General features: G+C 42.1%; 3 protein-coding genes across 8 annotated transcripts in view; 1 reads left to right on the forward strand and 2 right to left on the reverse strand.

Annotated features, from left to right (window-relative positions):
• Window positions 1-1570: 1570 nt before the first annotated feature.
• Window positions 1571-13278, reverse strand: TAX1BP3 (Tax1 binding protein 3). Its single transcript, XM_075263801.1, has 4 exons — window positions 13187-13278; window positions 3903-4022; window positions 2468-2545; window positions 1571-2360 (listed from the first exon to the last, which is right to left on the reverse strand). Exons 1-4 carry the CDS (start codon window positions 13223-13225, stop codon window positions 2223-2225), a joined length of 375 nt encoding a protein of 124 aa, XP_075119902.1. The 5' UTR covers window positions 13226-13278; the 3' UTR covers window positions 1571-2222.
• Window positions 13279-13882: 604 nt separating this feature from the next.
• EMC6 (ER membrane protein complex subunit 6) lies at window positions 13883-17324 on the forward strand. The gene is made up of 2 exons (XM_075263700.1): window positions 13883-13996; window positions 16790-17324. Exon 2 carries the CDS (start codon window positions 16819-16821, stop codon window positions 17149-17151), a length of 333 nt encoding a protein of 110 aa, XP_075119801.1. The 5' UTR covers window positions 13883-13996; window positions 16790-16818; the 3' UTR covers window positions 17152-17324.
• Window positions 17325-21357: 4033 nt separating this feature from the next.
• The window catches only part of P2RX5 (purinergic receptor P2X 5), a 43250-nt gene continuing 39234 nt past the window's right edge, over window positions 21358-25373 (reverse strand). For 4 of the 6 annotated variants that reach the window (XM_075263776.1, XM_075263774.1, XM_075263773.1 and 1 more), the window contains 3 exons: window positions 24976-25041; window positions 24083-24165; window positions 21358-22925 (listed from right to left, as the gene is read on the reverse strand). In XM_075263776.1, the coding sequence (XP_075119877.1) occupies window positions 22829-22925; window positions 24083-24165; window positions 24976-25041 (246 nt within the window). In that variant the 3' untranslated portion in view covers window positions 21358-22828. Of the gene's footprint in view, window positions 22926-24078; window positions 24166-24975; window positions 25042-25373 lie in introns of those variants that run through there. The other 2 variants (XM_075263778.1, XM_075263775.1) reach the window with 1 other exon arrangement.

Below are 25373 nucleotides of genomic sequence, written 5' to 3' on the forward strand. Positions count from 1 at the left end.
CGAATGTGTACTTGCATCTAGTCTATAGGGTCTGAGGGTTACTGCCGTTTTAGCGATCCGACTCTGTTGTTCGGGTCTCCTGGCAGACGGAGAGCTGGGTGCAGATGTGAACCTAGCATAATACATTTGTTGGGTTGAGATGTCCTGGATCCGCTCTACCCACTTTTTTGAAAATTTAAAAAAAATCCAATTTTTGAGTAAAAAACAAGCACATGTGGCAAAGATTGTGACTTGTTATAATAAATTGGCGCCAAAGTGCCTCCGATATTCATATGCCCTGGCCAGTTACTCAATTACAATATCTACCATACATGAGAGATTACATGACAATTCTAGAAGAAACTGCTCAGTACACTATGTTGGTAGAGCAGTATTAGTGTTAGTCTTTGGTATAAGTATCTCTATAGACAGTCCCTTGTGATAACATATAAGCTGCCAATAGTGGTTAACATGTAGCAGAAACATCAACAACCGTCGTTGCTGTCCGCATGCGTTTTGTATACTCCAGTTTCTAATATTAAAATTGGTCCTTATGGTTCATGGTCATACATGATAGGTCAGCATTGGAATAAGCGAATGTGTGTGTGTGGGGGGGAGGTGTTTGGTTAAAGTGGAATTAACGCTTAGTGGTTAGTTACACAACCCTATAGGCCATAAAATGGGAGGATAAGGGGTTCACTATCAAAAGTATGCATATAATGATATAGGATATTATTGTAGAGTAGTACCAGGTGTGAACTGACTTCTGCCACGTGTTTGTAGCATTGCATTCAATTTACCCCCTTGATGTGCAGCAATAGAGCCGTGTAATACTGGAATTCTTTATAGTATCAGAATTAGTAAAAATAAGTTCCAAGGGAACCTGACAGTTCTATTTTAGTAAATACTTGCATGCCAAATGAATTTACAATGTGGCTGCACCTTTTCCCTTTTTGTTATGTCATTCTTTTGTTATTCCTCCTGGAAATGTAAAACTTAAAGGGAGTCTGTCACCAGGTTGAAGTGTAATAAACCAGACAGGTCAGGCTCATCTGAATGTATTGCCTCATTTATTTAACAATAGAAAAATGAGCAGTTTGGAGCACCGAAAGCAGCACCATTGCCCCAAACTACTGTCCCTCGCACTGCTCTAATAGGCCAGAACAAATACAAGAAAAGGGGACCAGGCGAGATTTCAGCAGGAATTATGATTCCGGTCCAAAAGCCGGGTTGCCGCGACTGAAAGTCAGTGCACTACATCGGCAACCAGCCACGCACTCCGCTCCGGATTAGGCCCAATGAATGCGCCTAGTCCAGAGGAGGGAGTATCTTCAGGCCAAATCGTGAGGTGACTCGGCCAGAAGAATGAGCACCTCGCTTCTTTTTTCCAGGACCTGTTTCTTGTTGAGCGGCTCCCACTGAAATCAATGGGAGCCATCTTTTTGGTCAGAATTTTTAAGCGGATACGGCCTTAAAATCCTGACCAAAAAACTACATGTGAATTTACCCTAATAACAGGTATCATCTTATTGAAATATTGCCAGGAGGAGTAACAAAGGAACCGAACAGAGCAGCGTTCTAAGAAACAGAATTGTTATTCCAGATATTTACTAAAACAGACATGTCAGAAAAGAAGAAAGGTCAGCTTTATAACATATGACAGTAAAGGTGGGCTTGAAGATGGAATGTGTTTAAAACAGTGCAAGCTATTGTTCTTTGTAGTCAGCCAATGTAAGATGAAAGTGTTCTCATAGGGGAAGCATTTTTACTATGTAGACTTAGATCACTGGTGAGTCTTAAAGTAAAATGCCACACCTTTGTGAGGATATAGTCAATAGCTTATAAAGGCATTTGAAGTCAGACCTATGGTGGACCAGCAGCTTGGGATTAGTTGAGAAAGAGGAGGTCTTTTCCCAGTTCTCATTGGAGAGGTCACATACATGATCACAGTGCCCATGACATAATGGAGATTATAGTGGGACACTGCTTACACTGCTTGTAAAAGCAATATAGAGTGAAGTGTATTGGATAGAGTAGCGTTTGACACTTTAGGTATTAAGGAACATATCACTTGGCCAGATGCAAACTAAGCACATGTGCTGCTGCTGGATCTCTCCCACCAGGTTCTTTGGAATGGGGTTTGAGATATGAAGACCAGCAACAACCCATGCATTGCAAGCTTGCCTATCACGTGTTCTTCTGTTCAACTAGCAGATGATGAGATCCGTGGAGCAGGGTGGTCTTTATGGTCTCATAGACTGCCTCACAGCCTCCTGCAGGGATTTCCTGGTCACTAAAAGCCGGACCACTTCCTCATTTGGTTTGGTGAGACGCTTTCGGGCCTGATCGTGTGTGACCATGGTCATGTCCCATCCGTTCACCTGGCAGAGACAAGGAGGAGATGTTTTAGAAGGAGGAATGAAGGGTTTTCCACAGTGTGCCTTTAGATGTAGTAGAATTAAGTGAAAACTTAAGATGGTTTATTTACCTGCATGATTTTGTCTCCCATCTGAAGTCCAGCTACTTCTGCAGGTCCTCCTTCAGTCACTCGTGTGACATAGATACCCTGGAATTCAAAGCAGGTAGCTTATAGTTCATTTTGCTAAATGGTTAATTCACATGTGGTCAGTTTGGTTTTGCTGCTGTGTTAGGTTATTGCAGCAGAATGTAGTGAATGGCGTTTCGGGACACGAAGAATTTTACAAAACCAACAGCTGGTCACAGTATTCTTGACTCCAGGTAACATAAATAAAATCTCTAACTTTTCCATGCATTTTTTCTGTTTTTGCATAATGTATATTGATGATCTATTTTCAGGATAGGTTATGAATATTAGGCCCTGTTCACACGGGGCAAGAGGGGGTGGATTTTGGCGCAGAATCCACATCATAATCTGCCCCCTCACAATAGCGGTCTATGTAGACCGCTAGCGCTTTTTTTTCCGTGAGCAGCATGAATGGGACCTGAATGGGACTAACCCATGTGATGTATAAATGTTACCTGTGAAGCGGAAGGTGTTAGACCCCCAATATCAGTTATTGATGATCATGGAATGCACTCAGATATCAGTCCCAGTGTCATCCGAATTCCGCTGAAAACTCTGCCCCACATCAGAAGCACACTTGGTCATATACATGGGGCATGAGTACAATGTACATGAATGGAGTCTCACTAGGACCTGAGAATGTGACTTCAAGTTGCAAAAAAAAAAAAAAAAAAAAATATATATATATATATCTATCATTGTTCCATTTCTTTTTGTGAATCCTAGTCAAAGTCACAGCACTCTCAGATCACAGTGCGACTCCATTCGTTTACATTAGTGGCTCGGTGACATGATGCTCTTTTAGTGTGTGTAGGAAAAAAAAAAAAAAAAGGTCAAAGCCAAGGTTGCAATATGGCCCTAGCCTAATATGGAGAGGGGAATAGGGAACCTGTTAATGTATCCCTGGCGTTATTAACTTTTGATTGTGAGATTTAGTAAAGGGATCCTATCAGGAGGTGGGTGAAGTTGGATGTACCTGCACTGGGTTCACTGTCACACCGTGCATGCTGCAAAAGCTGCCAGCCGGTCAGGAAAGGATTGAGAATGGTTTGTGATGACATATGTCTGCCAAAGGGATGTCAAGTAAACCAGAATGTTGGCAATTAGGGGACAGCCATTGTGACTAATAATTCAAGGTGCTGCACCTCCATGACGCCAACTTGTATACAGCGCCTGCGAAGTTTGAAGTACACATCTTTTGGAGAATACTGGTTATACATATAGGTATGTGCATAGTCAGCTATAGTACACACTATAAGGCAGTATTGGAGATCTGGAGACGTAAATCCTCCTGACAGGTTCCCGTTAAACAATCACTGCCTTTACCATAGAACAAGTATAGCAATGTGCAGTCCTATTTCTGGTATGTGATCCTCACCTTATCTGTCTTATCTTCCGAAAAAGGGTTCTGGCTGGGGTCTTGATCAATTCCTCCTCCAATACTGAACCCTAGGATCAGGTTGCATCCCTGACGCAGCTTATGGATTTCAACTCTTTGCTATAAAGAAAATAGAAGAGAGAAACAGAATCAGTCTGCGGTAGAATAGATATATCACCAGTACAGGATATAGTTCATATATATATATATATATATATATATATATATATATATATATATATATATATATGCGTATATATATATATATATATATATATATATATATATATATATATATATATATATACTGCATATATGGTGTACAGACAGCAGTGTCCTCACCTCTCTGTGTATACCTTTTCACTCTCAGGTCACTGGGACCTGGCCAAGCCTTTTGGCTAATTCCACTGTGCATTGTGTAGAGGATGATCTCATACAGAGAAGAATGACAAGAGGATCTTGGTGACACGTGCAAGACTGAAAAATGATTCCAAGTCTACAGGATCAGATAAAACCTTCAGTCTTGTTCACACATTTCATTTTATTCTAGCTTTTCTACAGTAAGTAAATGGCAAAAACAACAATTTTACACTTGAAGGCCTATCAGTTTATGATACTTTTTTTCAGACCCCAATAGGACACATTAGGGGAAATTTCCTAAGCTAAACACTCCAGAATTCTTGCTTTAAAGGGGTAGTCTGGGCTAAATTAAAAATGTCACTGGGGTCGGTGTCCTCGCTTCAGAGGGTTCAATTCCCCTTTCCCAATGGTTCACGGACTGCCAGACCAGACAGGCAGAGGGTGGTCAAATGCCCACTATGGCCAATCACTGGTCTCAGTGGTCACTTGCGGGATACCAGTGATGTCACTGCTAATATGTCACCGTTCCCAGCAAATGACCGCTAAGACCAGTGATTGCTCGTTGTGGTCACCCTCAGCACTTCCGGCACCAGAAGTCCATCGACTGGAGTTTATACTATAGTTTGCCACCTAAACCAGATTGGGCGTAGGTTTTATTTTTTAAAACCACCACAGAGAGATTTCACTTTAGCTGGGATAACCCCTTTAATGTGCACCGAGAAACACCCCATCATTGCATCATATTTATTTTGTGCTTTAGGCACTTTCTTTTACCACACTCAACATGGACTTTTGGTTTTGTGGGAAAATGGACATGTTTTAACGGGTTCCCCACCCCCTCGGACGGAATACAATCGCAAGTCGAAACGCTGTGCTGTAAAAGCACACGGACCCCATAGACTATAATGGGCTCCCCATTATAGTCTATAGGGTCCATGTGCTTTGACAGCACAGCACTTGCAATTACGATTGTATTCTGTCCGGGGAGTCTCCATGCGGACTCTAACCAAGCGGAATACATACGCTAATGTGAACCGACCCTTTACCAGGGGCCTCACTAGCCGCTGCATAAGCGGCAGTGCTTTACAGTTAAAGTGAATGGGATTTAGGCCGAAAGCTGAGGAAAGCAGCCACGAAGAAATCTGCAGAGAAGCCATAGCAAAAAAAAACACCACATCAAGAAACAACCGCCATGATTTTACAGAGGAAATGCTGTTGAATTTCCCTTCGGCTATACATATGAGGAAGAAATGTCTGTTTTGATATTATAACATTGTAATCTACAAGTATGTTCGCATGGTGAAATCTGTACAAGTTTCAGGCACTAAATGTTGACCAAATTCTGCTGAGGAATCCACCGAGGAGTCTGCAAATTCTAACCCAGCCAGGAAGACGTTTTCTGCCTTCTTTTCACTTCAATCTACCTGAAGATCGAGGAGGACGCTTATCTCTTTGGCTACCAGCTCTCTCTCACCTATGTGAACGTACCCTGACATGCAAGGACAAAAACATTAGGAAATTCTCAAATCCCTAAGTAAAAAAGTGTGCCATTTATTCTGAAATTCTATGGGAACAGACTGAATAGGGCCCCGACTTAGAGAAGCGAATAAGGGACATGTTTGCTTGCCTTGCCCTTGGATACCACAGATAAGCACAGGCCTATGTACTCACTGCACAAGTGCTGAGGTAACCTCCAGCGATGAGAATAAACAAATCCACCTACATATTACACTTCTCTGAGGTAAAGTCATTCTCTACCACTGGCAGACGTCTCTCAGGTATGTTCAGTTCTCCATCGGAGACTGATGCACTTTTTTGCCCAGGACATGATGGACAGCACAAGAGATACCTGACTGACCGTATTATAGTCAATGGGATGGGTTGTTGTCCGTCAATAAATAATACCGATTGCATCTTTCCTTTTTTCTGTTTTTATAAAAGAAGGAACTCAGATACGACCCAAAATATGACCCATGTTACCCAAATCCTGTATTATTGGGGTGGTTTCAAGACTCCCACTTTACAAGCCAAAATAATGAACATTGGCTACTACTCTGACCAAGTTGGCCCATCCATGTATTACAGGTTCATCTAAAGCTACAGTTCTACTTCCACACCTTCCCCAAGTACTAACAGCAAGAGAAGTCGAACCAGTCCAAGACCACTTTCACACAGTCAGTATTTGGGCAGTATTTTTTAAGGCTAAATTCACATGTGCGTAGGGGGTTATAGTGTGTGGGTCCAAAATCGCCAGATGAAAAAGTCCAACTTTTTTTCGATTAGCAGTTTCAGTTTTAAAGAATGGATACTCGAGAGTCCCCGTTATAGTTAAAGGGGTTCCATTGATATGCCACAAGCTATATCCATAAATATAATAATGAACCATTTAATATTGAAGCTGAAGTTTGTAACTTTTTTTCTGTCTCCGACTTTTTTGGTCTCCCATTTATTACTCTGAATCTCGGTGCGGTTTCCAGCCAAGAATTAACAGGACCCCCGCATGCTTTTCAAAACTTGCATACAGTAAAAAAAGAAGAAAAAAAAAACCCTTGTATGTCAATTTTTTTTTATATACATAGAGATGAATTAGCATGTTAAGACCCTGTATGAACAAGCCCTTTGGAAATAAAATTACTATATTATAGTCATTGTCTTTTTACTGATACACATTTACAGACATAACCTCACCTATGGATTATGTATAGGGGCCCAGTGTTCAGATGATGGGTGACAGCCCCTTCCTTATATCCCACACAATGAATCAGGCCTTCCCCTTACTGTAAAGTATGGCTGCTTGTAAAGACGGATGACCAGGCAGCAATTGTAGGGAGAGGCAGGAAAAGATCACAAATGTTCTGACATGTCAAACGCTATATAAAAACTGCTGTCAAAGTCTGGGATGACTCAGGCGGGAACTGACGGTGAGTCTTAGGAATGCAGTTGCGATAGGCACGTCACACACACCTCCGCTAGCACCAGGACACACTCTGTGCGATATCTTATACACCACTTCACTCCGACACTGTATCAGCTCTTGGGCTATTTTCCCAATGACCAGTTTACAATAACCTTATATAAATTACAATAATTTACAAGATCGCATGTTGATGAACTGACTTTCTGATGATGTCATATAGTGGGGGGCTACTTTTTAATGTGTAGGTGGTAAGGTATGCATGGGATGAATGCAAAGAAACCAGTGTTTCCATAAGGCCCTGTTTACACTTGTATTGTAGATTCCTTTTATAACATAGTGCCGGAGGTGTCGTACGACATATATCAGCTCCTGAGAAACCATACTGACTTATCATAGACCTGATATACTGTAGTTATGTCATGAAGAAGACTAGTAATGCATGTAGTAGTACGATTCCCATGTGACAAAGGCCTCCGATACAAATGTGAACAGGCCCTTTTTCTTCATTCAATGGCATAGACAAATTAATTTATCCTTTAAATAGCACCTGCATATTCCATAGCCATGTGAAACCACAGGAACCAGTAACCAATAGAACACAAAATGACAGATATTGGAAAAAGGATTGCGGTGAACAACATGGGAAATGGAAGAAACTGATTCAACTGCCCGAGGGAGAGAATTCCAGAGTACGGGAGCAGCACAGGAGAAGTCTTAAAGAATGGAAATGACTATAGCCTATGGTCACAGAAAGATCTGAAAGTGGTAAAGATGGGAAGGGAGGTAGATTCATGAACATCTATGGGATTTGTGAGGATCCAGAGATGAAGTCAATGTACAGACAACATAAATTAGAATGTTACAGCTCAGGGACTAAGAAAACACCTTAAGGAGAGTGCACCTTTGCAGGCGTATGGAGACTTACAAGCCATTTTCGCACCACTGGGAGATTCTGGGGAATATGCAAATCTGTTTTCCAGGATGTCATTAGGAAAACAATGTTACAATGTTACAGCTGTCAAGACACTCTCACATGACTGTAAAGCCACAATCAAACAGTCCATTTAGCATCAATGGGGCATCTATTTTTGCGAATCCCTCTGACAGTAGAGGGATATCAGTGCCGAAACTAACAACACCGATATCTCTGGCACCTGGGCACACACTGGTAAGGATCACAGTGCCTTGAATTCAACGTCAGCTTTTTCTCGGTATATAATACTGCGCATCTCTGAGGACATGAATGGTCCTCTTTAAAGGAGCTCTCTGTTTTCCCAGTCCCTTAAAATGGATCCTTGACAACGAGCTGTTCAGAAATTGTTTCCCCATGATGTTACCATCAGCATGGGAAAACATGTTAGTAAGTGTTCAATTTCCCTGCAGTGCCACCACAAGGGGAAATTAGGCATTACACAATGAACATTTGGATCAACTGGTTGTCAAGAGACGTTCTTTGTAACCTGTGTCCTCTCTGGCCAAGAGATGAAGATCTTGAACAGAGGATAAAATATACACCACATGTAAACTACCTGACTAGTGACATATAACAGGGTAAGTCGAGAGTTTTGACACGGACTTATTATTAGGACCGGACATCGATATCAGATCAATGGAGCTCCACTTGAATGAGAACTAAGCTGCAGTACCCTGCATAGCCACTGTGCACAGTAAGGCGCTGCAGCTCCTGCTACCACCTGATCAGAAAGATGTCAGGTATCGGATCAATCTGATATTGATGATCTTTCCTTAGGACAGGTCATAAATCGTGGAAAACCTATTTACAGGTAAATTGTTTGTACTCAATGCAAAAAGACTAAATACATCTTAAATTTATAACAAAAATTGTAACAGGTTTATAGTAAATCCTCCATCGGGTTACACTTATGGCTTCTATATCACATCTGACAATTTAAAGATAGCAGCCACCAATACTACAAAGCTCTAGTATTCCTCCGGGCACCACACCAAATGTCTGACTGTCTTCTAACAAAGACCCCACTATCCAAAAAGATTAAAGCGGCGTCCTGCACTTGTAGCCCGGCGTTTTATTTAGCATTCCACTTGCTGACCTCCATGAGCGCTGGTTCTGTGCCGCACATCCGCAATCTTTTATTTTTAGATCCATGAATAGAGACGAAGACCAGAGCATAATAGATCTCTATAGGGTAAAATCTGGGTATGTGCCCACTCGTATCTCTCCTGTTGTGTGTAATAAGCCTTAATTAAATAGAGGGTTAATTCCTGCCATTCCTTTCAAGGGGGTGTAAACTTTTTGTACCTCGTTTGGCAACCGTTCCTACACATAAAGCGGACCATCAGCTCTCCTGAAATATCTGCTTTTACTAAATCCTTTCCTTCTCCATGGAATAATTCTGTTAACTCTCCTGGAAATTTATGAACACAACTGATAACGGTGTGTTACCATTTAGGGCTGTGTACATACTACATCTAATCACTGTTGACAATGGCAGACTTTGTAGGGACACAAAGGGAATAGTAACACCCAGTTATCAATGTACTCATACATTTCTAGGAGGAACAACAGAGGAACAGCACAATGCAAGGTTGTAAGAAAAGATGATCCAGACTTGTTATTCTGTGGTGAAGTATTTACTATACGAGACACATCAGGAAAGATGATAGGATCTCCATTAAATGGTGGTCAGCTCAACACCTGCTATCTCTCCTGTCCACCCCATGTACATGCACACTTGGTACCAAGCATGCATGTATATCAATAGAGAGATGGGATAAACAGATACAAGAGACCTTTGGCAGTGGATTAGCTCCCATGAGAGCAAATCTTAAAGTACATGTCTGATCCCCCCTCCTTCCTAATATATGCCATTTTAAAAATGCTGGGAGACCCCTATAGACAACAGATAGTTAGCCAATCTCACTGAGTTTGGGAAGCAGCTTTAGGCCCCATGTACACATCTAAGTGTGCAGTCTGTGGGGGCATCTGATGCTCCGTTCTGATGATGGCAGAGAATGTCCTATCCACATCTGCGGAAGCCACAGATTCTCTAGGGTAATGCTGAGCATGTGAACATATACTTAAGCTGGATATATATACATATATATATATACAGTCCTATGAAAAAGTTTGGGCACCCCTATTAATCTTAATCATTTTTAGTTCTAAATATTTTGGTATTTGAAACAGCCATTTCAGTTTGATATATCTAATAACTGATGGACACAGTAATATTTCAGGATTGAAATGAGGTTTATTGTACTAACAGAAAATGTGCAATATGCATTAAACCAAAATTTGACCGGTGCAAAAGTATGGGCACCTCAACAGAAAAGTGACATTAATATTTAGTAGATTCTCCTTTTGCAAAGATAACAGCCTCTAGTCGCTTCCTGTAGCTTTTAATCAGTTCCTGGATCCTGGATAAAGGTATTTTGGACAAACAATTCAAGTTCAGTTAAGTTAGATGGTCGCCGAGCATGGACAGCCCGCTTCACATCATCCCACAGATGTTCAATGATATTCAGGTCTGGGGACTGGGATGGCCATTCCAGAACATTGTACTTGTTCCTCTGCATGAATGCCTGAGGATTTGGAGCGGTGTTTTGGATCATTGTCTTGCTGAAATATCCATCCCCGGCGTAACTTCAACTTCGTCACTGATTCTTGAACATTATTCTCAAGAATCTGCTGATACTGAGTGGAATCCATGCGACTCTCAACTTTAACAAGATTCCCGATGCCGGCATTGGCCACACAGCCCCAAAGCATGATGGAACCTCCACCAAATTTTACAGTGGGTAGCATGTGTTTTTCTTGGAATGCTGTTTCTTTTTGGACGCCATGCATAACGCCTTTTTTTATAACCAAACAACTCAATTTTTGTTTCCAAAATGAAGCTGCCTTGTCCAAATGTGCTTTTTCATACCTCAGGCAACTCTATTTGTGGCGTACGTGCAGAAACGGCTTCTTTCTCATCACTCTCCCATACAGCTTCTATTTGTGCAAAGTGCGCTGTATAGTTGACCGATGCACAGTGACACCATCTGCAGCAAGATGATGCTGCAGCTCTTTGGAGGTGGTCTGTGGATTGTCCTTGACTGTTCTCACCATTCTTCTTCTCTGCCTTTCTGATATTTTTCTTGGCCTGCCACTTCTGGGCTTAACAAGAACTGTCCCTGTGGTCTTCCATTTCCTTACTATGTTCCTCACAGTGGAAACTGACAGGTTAAATCTCTGAGACAACGTTTTGTATCCTTCCCCTGAACAACTATGTTGAACAATCTTTGTTTTCAGATCATTTGAGAGCGGGCTGTCCATGTTCGGCGACCATCAAACTTAACTGAACTTGAATTGTTTTGTAGAAAGAAATGGTCCAAAATACCTTCATCCAGGATCCAGGAACTGATTAAAAGCTACAGGAAGCGACTAGAGGCTGTTATCTTTGCAAAAGGAGGATGTACTAAATATTAATGTCACTTTGCTGTTGAGGTGCCCATATTTTTGCACCGGTCAAATTTTGGTTTAATGCATATTGCGCATTTTCTGTTAGTACAATAAACCTCATTTCAATCCTGAAATATTACTGTGTCCATCAGTTATTAGATATATCAAACTGAAATGGCTGTTGCAAACACCAAAATATTTAGAACTAAAAATGATTAAGATTAATAGGGGTGCCCAAACTTTTTCATAGGACTGTATGTATATATATATATATCTATCTTAGGGGTGACCGGTTGATCTAATATATATGGGGCTTCTCTCCTCTCCTCTCAGACAGGATAATGATCAGGCAGTAGGATTTCAGACGCCTCATCCTTTTGTTCATTGAAGGACCAGATGAACGGAAATACTGATCCATTCCATATTGGCCAAAAAGAGAGCCCCAGAAGCTGGGTCCATCTGGGGTCCTTCGGGTACCCGTCCTATTCAACTAAAATCTCTGACCAAAAAGGTCAGGTTTGCATAGAGAATGTCAGTCTACGCGTTTCAATATGTGGATAAATGGTTAAAGGGATTGTCCGGGAAGTTTAGGTTACCTTACCTGATCCAGCAACCTTCGGCACTCCAGCTGCTGTGAAACTACAACTCCCAACATGCTCCATTCACTTCCATGGGAGTTCCAAGAACAGTAGAGCAAGCATGCATGCAGGGAGTTGTAGTCTTACAACAGCTGGAGCGCCGAAGTTTGTCTACCCCTGTCCTAGATGGTGGACCTCGGGCTGGGTCATATCGCCATCTCCTTACCTGTAGTAATAGTAATTACCTGCGAGATTAGGGGGGGAAAAGCACTACTTCCATCACGTGGGGCAGGGGTCTGCAACCTGCAGGTCCATCATCACATAAGTTAACGCAAAGTCCCTGGACAACCCCTTTAAGGCCCCATGTACATGACCATAGTTCTTCTCCATAGATTATGGATACCACAGTCATACACTACTATGGCCTCATACACACAGCTGGAATTCTTACAGATCAGTGTACGGGCCATAGAAGAAATCCCAAAAATACAGACTAGGTGCCATTCCTATCTGCGGCACAGATTCGTCCATACTAGGTTATGGGATTATACAACATATGGATGTCATACGGGGATGTTTTTTGCTTCTTTAGATGAGAGTTTCTAAAAATATTTTCCATGTTAAAGTTTCTTGCAACAAAGTATCACCGTGAGACGACATGTAAGAAGTATGGAAGTCACAGGATCTGGGGGAAATATAACTGTACTACATGTCATCTAGTGGTCGGTGCAGTGAATCAATCACAAGTCATGAAAAAGTTTTTTTAAAAAAAGTTTCCAGAATAGTTCCACTTGCATTGCATTATTGTATCATGCTCACAGTGGTGACATCATCAGTGACATCATCATCACTGTCTGGTCACCCCTGCACAGGCTGGTCATGGAGCGAGGCGCTGGCTGCAGACCAGTTCAGGCACAAGTCACCCAACAACTTGTTACAAAACACTCCGGCTGCATAAAGGAACTATAACGCATAAGTGTGAACAAGGCAAGTAGGTAAAACTTACCACAACGGCAGTGACTGGCTGTCCCGGGATATACGACATCTCTGCGACTATTCCACAACTCGTCGCCACCACCCGCAACTGGACAAAGCGGCCCGGGCCTCGCACACGCCCAGCTCATGAATATTAATTAGCAGACACACCCTTATCTGAATAACACCGCCCACCTCGTAAACGTCATACTAGCAGTCAGGCAGCTGATTCACACCCTGCGGGCGGGGCGTGAGCTATTGAATTATTTAGTAAACTAATAACCACGCCCATTACAAGTTTCACCGTCGTATGGAACAGCTGCACACCACGCCCACCTCCAAAACGTCACGTGTTCTCATGAATTATGTAGTAACTTCATAACCACACCCTTTAGAAGTTTCGCGGTTGGTATAGTACAGCTCCACGCCCGCCTCCTAAAAAGTCACGTGTTGTCGTGAATTATATAGGAACTTAGTAACCACGCCCATTGGGATGTAGTACAGCTACGCCCCGCCCACCTCCAATAAGTCACCAGATTTACCCCTGAGTTATGTGGTAACGCGTAAACCGCAACCATGAGGCGTTTTACATGCGGTGTACTGCGGCTTCGTTCTGTTCATGTGTGTTCAGTACACTTTGAAAGAGACGGTGCCCTCAATAAATATGGCCGCCTGTATTCTCCTCATAGTCACGTCTAAAACAGCTTCCGGGGTGAAAGATCACTTCCTTTCAGTTCCTGAAGATGGCGGTGATCGTCCTGTAGTGTTCGGCTGGTGGTAGTAGAGTGGTCGGTAGAAGGAGGCTGTGGGCTCGGCAGACGGTGTCGCATCTTCGGCAGAGGTGCGGTATACTCGGTATAGGCTCCATGTGGACGTCATATCTGTCTGTATGCAGAGTGTCCATTCATTGCGGCTGTCATTACCTGCCTGCAGCACAGGGGGCGACACTTAATCCTGCCCCGTGTCATCCCTTCAGTCACATGTACTAGTGGCCAGATTGATGCAGGTGTCAGTAACTGTTATATGTGAGGTAGTCAGTGACTAGTCATATAAAGGGTCTTATTTTTTTTGGCCCTAAACTGCGCCCCTCCACTCTGTGGGTTGTCTCTGGTATTACAGGTCAGTTTCGTTACGCTAGGTATACATTGATGCTTGGGCCTCTGTCATTCACATCCGCATGGGGACCCGAAATATAGAGACCTGTCCGCTTCAGAAGCGGTTACCTGCACACCCTATAGACTATATTGGGTACTGCCAGTTTTATACTGGACTTCTCTCTGTCTTATGTAAGCGAATCTGTGACGGAGTCTACTATGGCACCTGAATTCAGTCTTAAAGGGGGTCTCCATGGTTCAATGTTCATGGCCTTATTTTGGGATCAGTTATCTGTAACAGATTGGTTGGGGTCTGACAGACGACACCTCCAATAGACATAGGACGTGTGATATTTTTGGGGCTCCTGCTGATTATGAGACTGGGGATCTCATGTCCCCTGTATTACTGGAGCGCTAGATCAAGCAGGGGTGCTGCCTCTCCTTTCCTCCTATTGGTCGGGGTGAGGTGGCCAATTACTGGGCTTAGCTAGCTCCATAAGTCCAATAGAGGATAATACATTTTATTTATATATCGCCAACATATTCCACAGCGCTGTACAATTTGTAGGGTTCAAGTACAGCCAAAAAAATACATAACAAAGAAATAGTCACTTCACACAATGGGACTGAGAGCCCTGCTCACAAGAGCTTACAATCTTTGAGGCACATATACCATATACAGGAGACACTTGATCGTCGGCAGCAGTCTGACCTCCAATGATCTGACACGACTCACCTGTCCTGTGATAGCTGGTGAGAACTTCATACAACCAGATTCTCTCCCTTCACAACAGAACAGGCCCCTATGATATCATATATGTGATAGATACTAACACATTTGTGGCCCCCCCATTGCAAATTGAGTCTGACAACAGTCCGGGTGTATCTTTAACACTTGGTGGACGGATGATTTACTTCACTGGGAGTGTCGGAGATAGCAAACCAGATGACGTGCCTTCATTAATCCTGACTGTGGTTAGGCGGATTTCGCAATGGAGGGGAGACACTCCTTGTTTTCAGGATTGGTTGGGATCTTAGTACTCCGCACCCCACTGATCAGGTATTTTGTCCCTTTAAGTAGATTTCCTGGGATTAAACCAGAGATAGGACTTGTATATGTGTGAATGCTCAGCATGTTATAAAATTGAAGTAATTCATTGCCTTGGCCAGCTCTGTGCTGCACCTTTGTTTTGATACTGCTAGGGCTTGCTGTGAATAGGATTACCAATGTTAGACACTACAATTCCATGATCTCTCCTATCTCTCATTCCAATTGCTTCTATGACCCTTCCTTTAAGCTAGAGCTACATTTTGACCACAAAACCAGTTGCTGGACCAAAGAGCACTGCGTCAGTGCGACTCCATCATCACTGGAAGTCAGTGGAGTCTCATAGAGTAGAAGACTGATTACTATTCCAAAAAGATTGAGTAGTGTTAGATTTTTTTTTTTTTTAAACCACTAGATGGCGCAGCACCTTTGGAGAGCAAAGGGACTCCATTGGTAAGCTGGAGTCGCAGCTAAAGTCGCTGTATAGCCTGACCCTAAGGATGTGAGATAGTGATGATTATAGTAGGTCACTGACTTCACATTCATTCATATCTGAGGCTGACACTACTCTGCTGTTCAGCCTGAAAAAGGATTCCCCAAGTGACAAAGAGGAGGGGGAGAGGCACATGAACCTGCTAGAAGTGTTGTATAAGTGTTATTAGTTACAGGGATTGTCCAGTATTAGAAATTATGACTGCTTCCATCCTAAAACTGTGCAATTTCCATAGGTTGTGGCTGATATTACAGCCTATGGAAATGAATGGAACACAGTTGCAATACCACACACAGCTTGGGTTCAGGTGTGGGGCTGTTTCTTATCATTTAAAAAAAAAATACAATTTTTTTTTTTTGGAATCTTGGACAACCCCCAATCCTGTCCTTGGCTATTGATATGTCTCCATATTCAGCTGTAACAATGCATTGCATGGACAATGAAGGATGGTATAGTAGGGACATATGCACCCACTTATACTCTTCTCTATGGAGGTGGACTGTAGCAGTGCATGGTTTGCATGCTCTCATAGTGTCTTTGTTGCCCATTGTAACCAATTACCACTCGGTGTCATTTCCAAAAATGTACTTATTAGCCCAGCTGTGTGTTATGGTCAACAGGGACCCTCATTGAGTGTACATTTCAGTTTAGGCTCTGTTCACACTGTCAATTTATTTTATTTTCACAATCATAGGAGAAGAAAACCTCTAGATCCATCATATAATGGACACCACTGGCATCTGACTGACCTTTTTGACTTCAGTCTGGCAGTAAGATTAGTGCTGGATGCTGCACTATACTTTCCACCAAATAGGACTGAATCTCTGACAGAAGTGTGAACAGAGTCCTACTTACGTGATAGTCTTTCCTTTAACAGATCCCATTCCCCGCAGTCATGGGTCTGATATAATAGAGTTTTTATAGTACAGTCTTCACATTTGTCATCCATTGCAGGCAGGGTTGATAAGGAGCTAATGGTTTTTCTATTCTGTTGCACAGCCATAGCTGGAGTCCATCCACTTGCTGCAATGGCTGCGCTCGGTCTGAAGAGAGAAGGTCCGCAGTTTATCAGTGAAGCTGCAGTCAGAGGGAATGCCGCCGTCCTCGACTACTGCAGAACATCGGTTTCTGCTCTCTCCGGAGCCACAGCTGGAATTCTCGGCCTCACCGGCCTGTACGGATTCATCTTCTACTTCCTCGCCTCTTTTCTCCTCTCCCTGCTATTGGTGTTAAAGTCTGGACGCAGGTGGAACAAATATTTTAAATCCCGGAGGCCACTGTTTACCGGGGGGCTTATCGGCGGCCTCTTTACGTACGTCCTGTTCTGGACTTTCCTCTACGGCATGGTGCATGTGTACTGAGGTCGGCTGCCTTTCAGGAACACTCTTTTTAATGGAATTCATAGACTCATCCCCAAGAATTGATCTGACCTAGGGCGTTAATTTTTACATGAATGTTTCTGCTTGTTCTGTTAGTAAATTATCACAGTTCTGTATCCCTTCCTCTATTAAACAGTTCTAGGCTTCTCACCTTACTTGTATCTTGTCAGATGATTCGATTAATTCACAGGAAAATGATATAGAGCGCCATCTGAACTATGCAGTAATCTGTACGATCAGTAATATGTGTGTATTCTCTATGTTTTTAGACCTTATACTGACCTCAAACAATATGCTTACAGTGTGGACCTCTAACGCTTGATGAAATCTTCAGCTGCTACATATGTGACTTGATCAGTATGTTGATTCCTAGCTGTATATGCATATCTATATGAAATAAAGCTATATAAAAAGGGAAAGTAGTAATAGGTATATGTCCTGATGGGTATTGCCACAGTATGGGCCCAAGCTTTTCACTTTGACTGTACTGTTCATAGAAAATTCTCATAAAGGCCTAGGCATGTTCTTGAAACTCTTCTAACGTCACAAGGTACAGTGGCCTTTCGTGTTAGACCCATTTCACATCTGCGTTCAGGAGTCGTCCCCCCCCCCCCCCCCAAACAGAAACCTATACGCATAGAAAAGTGGTTATCTGGGAAAGCACAGACACCGTAGACTATAATGGGGTCCGTGTGGATTCCGCACAAAACAAGGCGGAGAGAAAAGTCCTGCAAGCAGCATGTTTCATGCGGAAACCACACGGACCCCATTATAGTCTATGGCGTCTGTGCTTTCCCAGGTAACTGCTTTTCTACGCGTATAGGTTTCTGTTTGGGGGAGGGGAGGACTTCCTGATTGCAGATGTGAAATGGGCCTTAGACTAAGGTCAGCTGAATGTGGTAGGACCAGCTGACCATCTAAGGGTAAATACCCATTCATATTATGTCAGGGGATAAAGGGATTGGACATATTGAAAAGCAACATACTTGATCCTTTGTCGTCTGGCAGTGGTGTACTCCCCTCTTACTATACTGGACACATGCATGCTTTGCCAAGCCAAGCTTGGCTTTTTAGTATTGGATGGCAAGGAAAACAACCATTGACTGAAATAAAAATAAAAAGTGTAGCTGCTTTTAGTCGCCATTTGCTATGGCTACCTTTCATTTACTGTACAGTCCAAACCCCTTCTTTGTGTTAGGTCAGCAGTTGCTGGAGGTCGCTTCATCTAATGCAACACTCCTTTGCTTAGGCATTTTTGGGGTAACTTTGGACAAACCTCTCTGCTGTTGGGGTAGGGAACTTTCAGATTTGCTACACGACTGATCCATTCTGCCTTCTATATCTTCTGCTAAGAATACAGCATTGTACAACTCCATGACCATCAGCCACTAGGTGACGTCCCCCATGCGTTTTACTAACTGAAGACCCAAACTGCGCTGGAATCTTGCAACATAAAACTTGTGTGTCTACCTCTGCTGTATTTCATTAAAAAAAAAAAAAAAAAAGGGTTGTGTGGGATTAGTAAACATGGCTGCTTTCTTCTTGTCAGTAAATGACCTCCGGTCCATTGGTTACATGGCAATGTTACAACTTGGTACCATTAAATTGAATAAGACTAGGTTGCAGCATGACCATGTGACATGATGTTTCTTTTTCCAAAGAAACTGGCCATGTTGTCTAATCCCACTAAGCCCTTTTAATGGCTATTGTATCAGGCTCACTAAAAACCATTGAAGACCATTTGAAGCTGAAGGTCCAAGAGTCCGAAGATAATCACGTATGTTTAGATTGATAGTGAGCTGCGGAGTAGTCATGGAGACCTTACATGTTCACACTTATACATACCAAACATCATGTGTTAATTCACCTGATCTGAAAAGCATGAAACAGAAACAACTTTATAGAATTGAAAAATACCAGCGCACATTAGAATAATGCAGGATATAAACATTCTGGTCATGTGCTGTGTTCAGACTGTGCTGCTGTCAGGTGCTACATGCAGGAGAAGGGGCACAAAAGCAAATCTTACAATACAGACCTCTATGACTTGATGAATAGTATCACATGCTCTTATTTTAATGGTCATGAGGATCCATTGCTTGTTTTTCTATCCTGCTGCGTCCTCTCCATCCTTTGAAGATGAGTCTTTGCAAATTATCTCTCAAAACAATAGTTCCCAATAAATGGGCTCATAGCAGGATACCTGCATGATATGTCTGTCCTGGACCCACGTAATACTATAACTACAGCAGTAGGAAATGGTATGTTGGGTTAGGGTGTGCTATAGTAATATCAGGATATGACATTTCTTTATAAAGAAACCTCCCAATATATTATGTACAGTATAAAGTTGTATAGACATATTCACATGTTATTGATACTTATTCAGGAATTGGGCAATGAGACTCCATACAAATGAAGAGATATCATTTAATAGAATACTCCAAAAAAAAAAAAAGCCAACTCACAAAACACTCGCAGTACAGCGCTATAGACGCTGCTGTGAGGAAGGACGTTCCTGACTGACTGTCAGAAACGCCTTTCTGACGGTGAAGGGCTACAGTATCGGCACTGCTAGCTCTTCACCCAGGGCACAGATCGTGAAAGCCAACAGTGCACTGAATTCAGCGCCCTGTCGGCTTTCCAGCGGTGTATAACACCTCATGTGCCCCAGAATGGAGAAAGGTCCTCTTTAAGCTACACCCCATTGTTTTACAGGGGGCAGACATTCTTTGGTGTATACAATGAATGTGATGTTAAGCGTGTAGACCATACTTTAGCACAATGTCAGATTACAGATTTGCCAGTCATTCAGGAGCCTTGGAAAGGTTCTTAACAAGCCTTAAAACTGGCCTATAAAAGTCATCTTTAAAATTAGCTGCAAACAGTTGTTCATGGTGGTGGACAGCCTTCCAATGATGTGATTTATCATGTTGGAATTTTTTTGGCGATTCTTGGCTGACTCTAAACTTGTATGCAGGACCAGGACAAGGTACTTTGGTGTCCTAGGCAGATTAATCAAATTGTTACCCCAAAGTAAATGAAAGACCAAGCCCCCAAATTAATACATAGACTACCAATTAGACCCCAAGATTAAAAACAATTAAAAGGTAAACATTTTTGCAAATATAATGACTTCGTTTACAGACTTGTAAAGACTTTCTCTAACCATCTTAGTGGTAACAGTCGCTTGTCTTTTTCAGTTGCCATTGGATACATCCATGAATACAGCCAGGATTTTCATATTGTGTCTGGATTATCTTCTCATATGTGTAGTGTCCCTGCCTGATAACCTGTCCACAATAAGGAAATCATGGCTAGCTTTCTGACAAGTCCAAGACCATAGAACGTTTCTGTACTCATGGTCGTATTGACAACCTATGAAGACAACAGACTGTCACCCCTAAGGGGACGTGCACACTACCGCTGCTGTCCGCCAGGGGTTTCCGTCCTAAACCCTGGGGAAACTAAACAGGGGACAGCTTGCCGGCGGTCAGTTATAAAACCCATTCATTTGAATGGGTTTTTAAAGGTAACGGCCGGTGTCCATATGTGGCCTGTCCTCCTGGAAACCAATTTTTTTGCATGGACACTTAAAGTCCTGCATGTACGACTTTGTGTCTGTGCAAAAATAAATGGTTTCAAGGCAGCCCGCTACCTTTAAAAACCCATTGAAATGAATGGGTTTTATAGCTGACTGCTGGTAAGCCGCCCCTGTCTAGTTTCTCCAGTGTTTAGTACAGAAACCCCTGGGCGCACAGCGGTGGTAGTGTGAACACCCCTAAGATGATTAGAGAAAATCATTAAAACTCTGCAAAATTTTTAGTTATTTATGTTTACAAAAATGTTTCACTTTTGTCTACAAATCTAAATCTGGTTATGCCCATAATTCAATCCCTTTAATACATGTGGTCGATCAGAACCTAAGATTATTATGGACTACAGAAGAGACTAATAAAGAGTAATAGAGACCCCTGAACCAAAAATGATTGTAGACCCCAAATTATTAGAGCAAGCCATAAATGATTACAGAAATAATGGAGATAACAATACCTAAGACATCTCTGAGGCTCCTTCCTGCCGCTGCTGAGAAGTCGTCCTGTTGCCATTTCCACTCAGTTGATAACTTTATATTAATCACAATTTTATTGCTGAGAATCTTTTTTTATTCATTTATTTATACTCTCGTCTTTCTCATTGTTACAAGGTCTCAGATACAGTTCAGATTACAGGTATTATATCACTGATACATGATGATACGTCAGTGACACTTATAGCTCACATAGATGGTCATTCATGGCGCTGGGTGGAGTGGAACACATGCTAGTTGTTTCAGAATGGACAGTGTGAATTTGGAAGCTTAAATCAACCTTCCCTATGAGACAAGTGCCTATGACCTGTGTTCCTATGACCCACAGCCATCATTTCTTTATATAAAATTCTATATAGATTTATAGTTTGTTTTTCAAGTTTAAAGGGATTATCCTATGACGTACTGTACACCATCTATTCAGAAGGTAGGTGCGAAATCACTGGGGGTCTGTCCGCTGGAACCCTCACCAGGCAATAAGACTGTGGCTTGGAATAGAGCGGTGGTCTTGGATGCGCCCTGCCACACCATTCACATTCTGTGGTAGCAGTGCCCTTGCATGAGCACCACTTCATCGAACGGAGCGTCTGTCCTAGTAACTTTCCTATGGGTAGGTGATGTTTGTTATGGGAGAACGCCTTTAAGAAAATAAAGGGGTTACTAGTTTGGGACTCTATTAGCCATAGTAGATATGGGCTACACAGTGCACCTTTATCAATGCATCCGCATACAGCCCGTTGCTAAAATAACCATGTTATGCTTCATTTTCCCTGTTGGTGGCGCTGTATGTGAACTGAACACTTACCACCAGGTTCCGTCTCAGTTATCGTTAAGGGCTTCTTCTAACAAAATGGGATTGTGAATCCTTTTAAGGGCACAACTTGTCTAACTTTATCTTGCAGGTCTCTTTAGCCCTGTTTACACCCACATGGCCCTCTCCTGTCCATTGCACCCAGCTTTTCTGTCACCATGAACGCTGATCCCTAGTATGTTGCATCACCTACCCAGAGATTTGCCGCATGACGTTATACATGCAAGCTCATTGTAGCTTGGAATGAGATAACTTCTCTCTACAAAATACTGATTTCTTATTTATTGGGCACATTATTATTAGCGATGCAATGTAAGATCCAATGCATGCTCCAAGATGATCTGTCAATATAAAAATAACCATATCAAGTTTCCAAGATGTCAAGAAAACTACACTGAATTCTACCTGCAAAGCAGTAAATGGCGCTCGTCCATGTCTCTATGATGAGTCTCTAAAGTGCTTGTTCTCCAGAGGATGAGATTGGCAGGAGAATACATGATGAATCCGAATGTCACAGTGCAAAGAGGGTGCAGCAATATGGTCGCCTTGTGTAACAGTATTGCAGCAACCCACTGAAGAGTTCATGCTGCAGGAAATCTTCATCTATCCGGCTCACAGCAGCATGATGTCTATTAGAAGCAATAGTTGGGAAAACAAAGGTTCATGGATGTACCCCACCAGAAGACCAGTGTGTCCAGCCATACACATCTCCCTGACAGGCGCTTCTCTTGGTTCGAGGTTTGTCCCATGGTCAAAAGTTAGGTCTCCACACTCTGCAGCTGTTTCATTTGGTCTATGGCGTCATGGCTTTTTGATTTCTTTTGACCATTGACTGGCAAGGTTTTCTTGGATGATCTGCAGATATAAAAGTATTATATACAGGTAAACATAGGTAATAACAGACCGAATACGAGGTACAAGGTCACATGGTGCATGAATGGCCTTCCGTTCAACCATGGGGCTGGGGCTGCTTTGCCTCTACAACTATTAGGGGGGCAGGTGTCCCCTTTTATGAATAGTTGGGGATCAAAATTTATTACATACCACATGGATATCAGTTTTGGACTCCACAAGATCTCTGAAGGTATCCTTCCAGGCTTAAGGATTTATGGTCTATGTGTAGCTGTATGAAGCTGCTTCCGACATTGGTCCTATACTTAATCTAAGGTTGGAAGCAAAAGTTCTTTCCCAGGTATATCAGCGGGGTGCTGTCACTGCAGCTTAAGTCAGTGGGATCTGAGTGGCAGTGATGGTGCCTTGAAGCTATACAGGGAATGGAGTTTTGTGCCTCTAGACCTGTATTGTGTATAGGACAGGCTCTATACAGCTGATCAGTACAGGGGCTGGCTATTGGCATCAACCGATCAGGTATTTATGGACTATCCTAAAGATAGTCCATAAAAACTTTAACCCATGGACAGTCCCTTTATCTTTTTTAGCTATATCTGGTAGAGGAGCCCTTCTGTTTTTCACTACCAACACACAGTGAGCCCCGAGCACCCATGATCTCACCACCTGTTCGCTGGTTATCTTCCCTTGCACCACTTTTGGTAGGTAATAACCACTACATACTGGAAACACTCTGTAGGATTTGCTGTTTTGGAGATAACCTGACCCAGTTGTCTAGCCATCACAGTGTAGCCCCGCAAACCTGCTCAGCTCCTCATACTTGCCTATTTTTCCTACCTACAAACCACCAATGTTAAGAGCAGAATGTTTACCTAAAGTCTTATATATCCCACCCTGTGACATTGCCATTGTCAAGAGACAATCCATGTTATTCACTTGTCAGTGGTTGTAATGTTATGGCCAAATGGTATAGTTATACCATAAATATCTAAGAAACGCTAGGTTTACACTAGTATACAGGTTTGCGACAAATCCAGTGGAGAGAAAAGTCCTCCTTGTAGGCCGATTTTAAGTGGAATGTGGGATGGAGTCTTGTACGGAGACTCGAACACTAGTTTGAACCTAGTATACGAAGAAATGTTAGGTCTATTGATGATACTTACTTTACTTCTTCAAATTTCTTGTCTCGGTAAAAGTTACTCTTTTTGATGAAATACAGCAAGACCAAGTCACAGAAGAAAGCTCCCTGGAGGAAGAAGATAAGCAGTCAATGCTCAAACCTAAACTATCATATCTGTCATATCTTCTGTTGTCTATGATTGACAGGAAAGGAAAATAAAACCTAGATTCTCAATGATATTGAGATTGTGAAATGATATTTGGAAATCAGGCATAGTGTGTGACACTTGTAAGGCAGGTGTTGTGACATACAGGAGAATTCCTTCTGTGGGCATCTCCAAGTCTAGTAGACTCACCCATGGTTTACATTAGCTACTCATATGCGCTGTTCACACATAGGAATTTGACACTGATTTAAGAGCGGATTCTATCCCCAAATCAGTGGCAGATTCTGCCCTGGTTAATATAGAAGGGTATAGATTTCTTCAGGGGATCAATTTGGAAATCATAAGAGATGATAATATATGTCATTGACTGTGGATAGGGAAGGTGTCCATAATGGCACAAGCCCATCCGAGATTTCTTCACAGTATACAGTAACAAATATAAAACCTGATGTTACTGAGACCTGATGTTACACAGGTTACAATTTACCACCTAATACCATTTTCCATCCAAAACTCACCATTCAATCCATAAGAAGTGAATAATCTTCGGTATCAGTAGATACAGAGTCCTGAACCCCTTGAGGTTATCATTTCTTATTTACTTAGAATTATATCTCGCAATGTATATACAATGTTATATAATGTGGATAAACTGTATCAATACTGTATATACTGTATACCATGTTTGTTACTATACTTTACGTATATATGTACAAACATAACAAGGATGCTGATAAACCCAGTTTAATAGAAATTCTTTTCCTCCTTACCGCGCCCATCAATGCCAAGCCGGAACCAATATTAATAATCGTCGGGATAATATTAAACTTCCCAGCCTGTAAAACACATGAAACAAAATCTTTTATTTTTTCTGCATAGAATTGTATTAAGCCAAATATAATACAGTGAACTCAAAATCCATAAAGTATATACTAGTGAGTGGTAAACACTAGAGAGTAATATATACTACTGAGAGCTAAACACTAGAGAGTATTATACACTAGAGAGTACTATATACTAGAGAGTACTATACACTAGAGAGTGCTATATACTAGAGAGTGCTATACACTAGTGAGTACTATACATTAGAGAGTACTATACACTAGAGAGTACTGTACACTAGAGAGTGCTATACACTAGTGAGTACTATACACTAGTGAGTACTATA

Source organism: Leptodactylus fuscus, chromosome 2, assembly GCF_031893055.1.
Source record: "Leptodactylus fuscus isolate aLepFus1 chromosome 2, aLepFus1.hap2, whole genome shotgun sequence".
NCBI lineage: Eukaryota > Metazoa > Chordata > Amphibia > Anura > Leptodactylidae > Leptodactylus > Leptodactylus fuscus.

Bases quoted from the DNA above. Each gene is read 5' to 3' on its own strand.
- TAX1BP3 (XM_075263801.1), bottom strand. From the start codon at position 13,225: ATGTCGTATATCCCGGGACAGCCAGTCACTGCCGTTGTG. The intron at 4,023-13,186 runs GTAAGTTTTACC...TTTTCTTTATAG, and splicing joins AGCCAGTCACTGCCGTTGTG to CAAAGAGTTGAAATCCATAA. The intron at 2,361-2,467 runs GTAAATAAACCA...TGTCTCTGCCAG, and splicing joins TGGGAGACAAAATCATGCAG to GTGAACGGATGGGACATGAC.
- EMC6 (XM_075263700.1), top strand. From the start codon at position 16,819: ATGGCTGCGCTCGGTCTGAAGAGAGAAGGTCCGCAGTTTATCAGTGAA.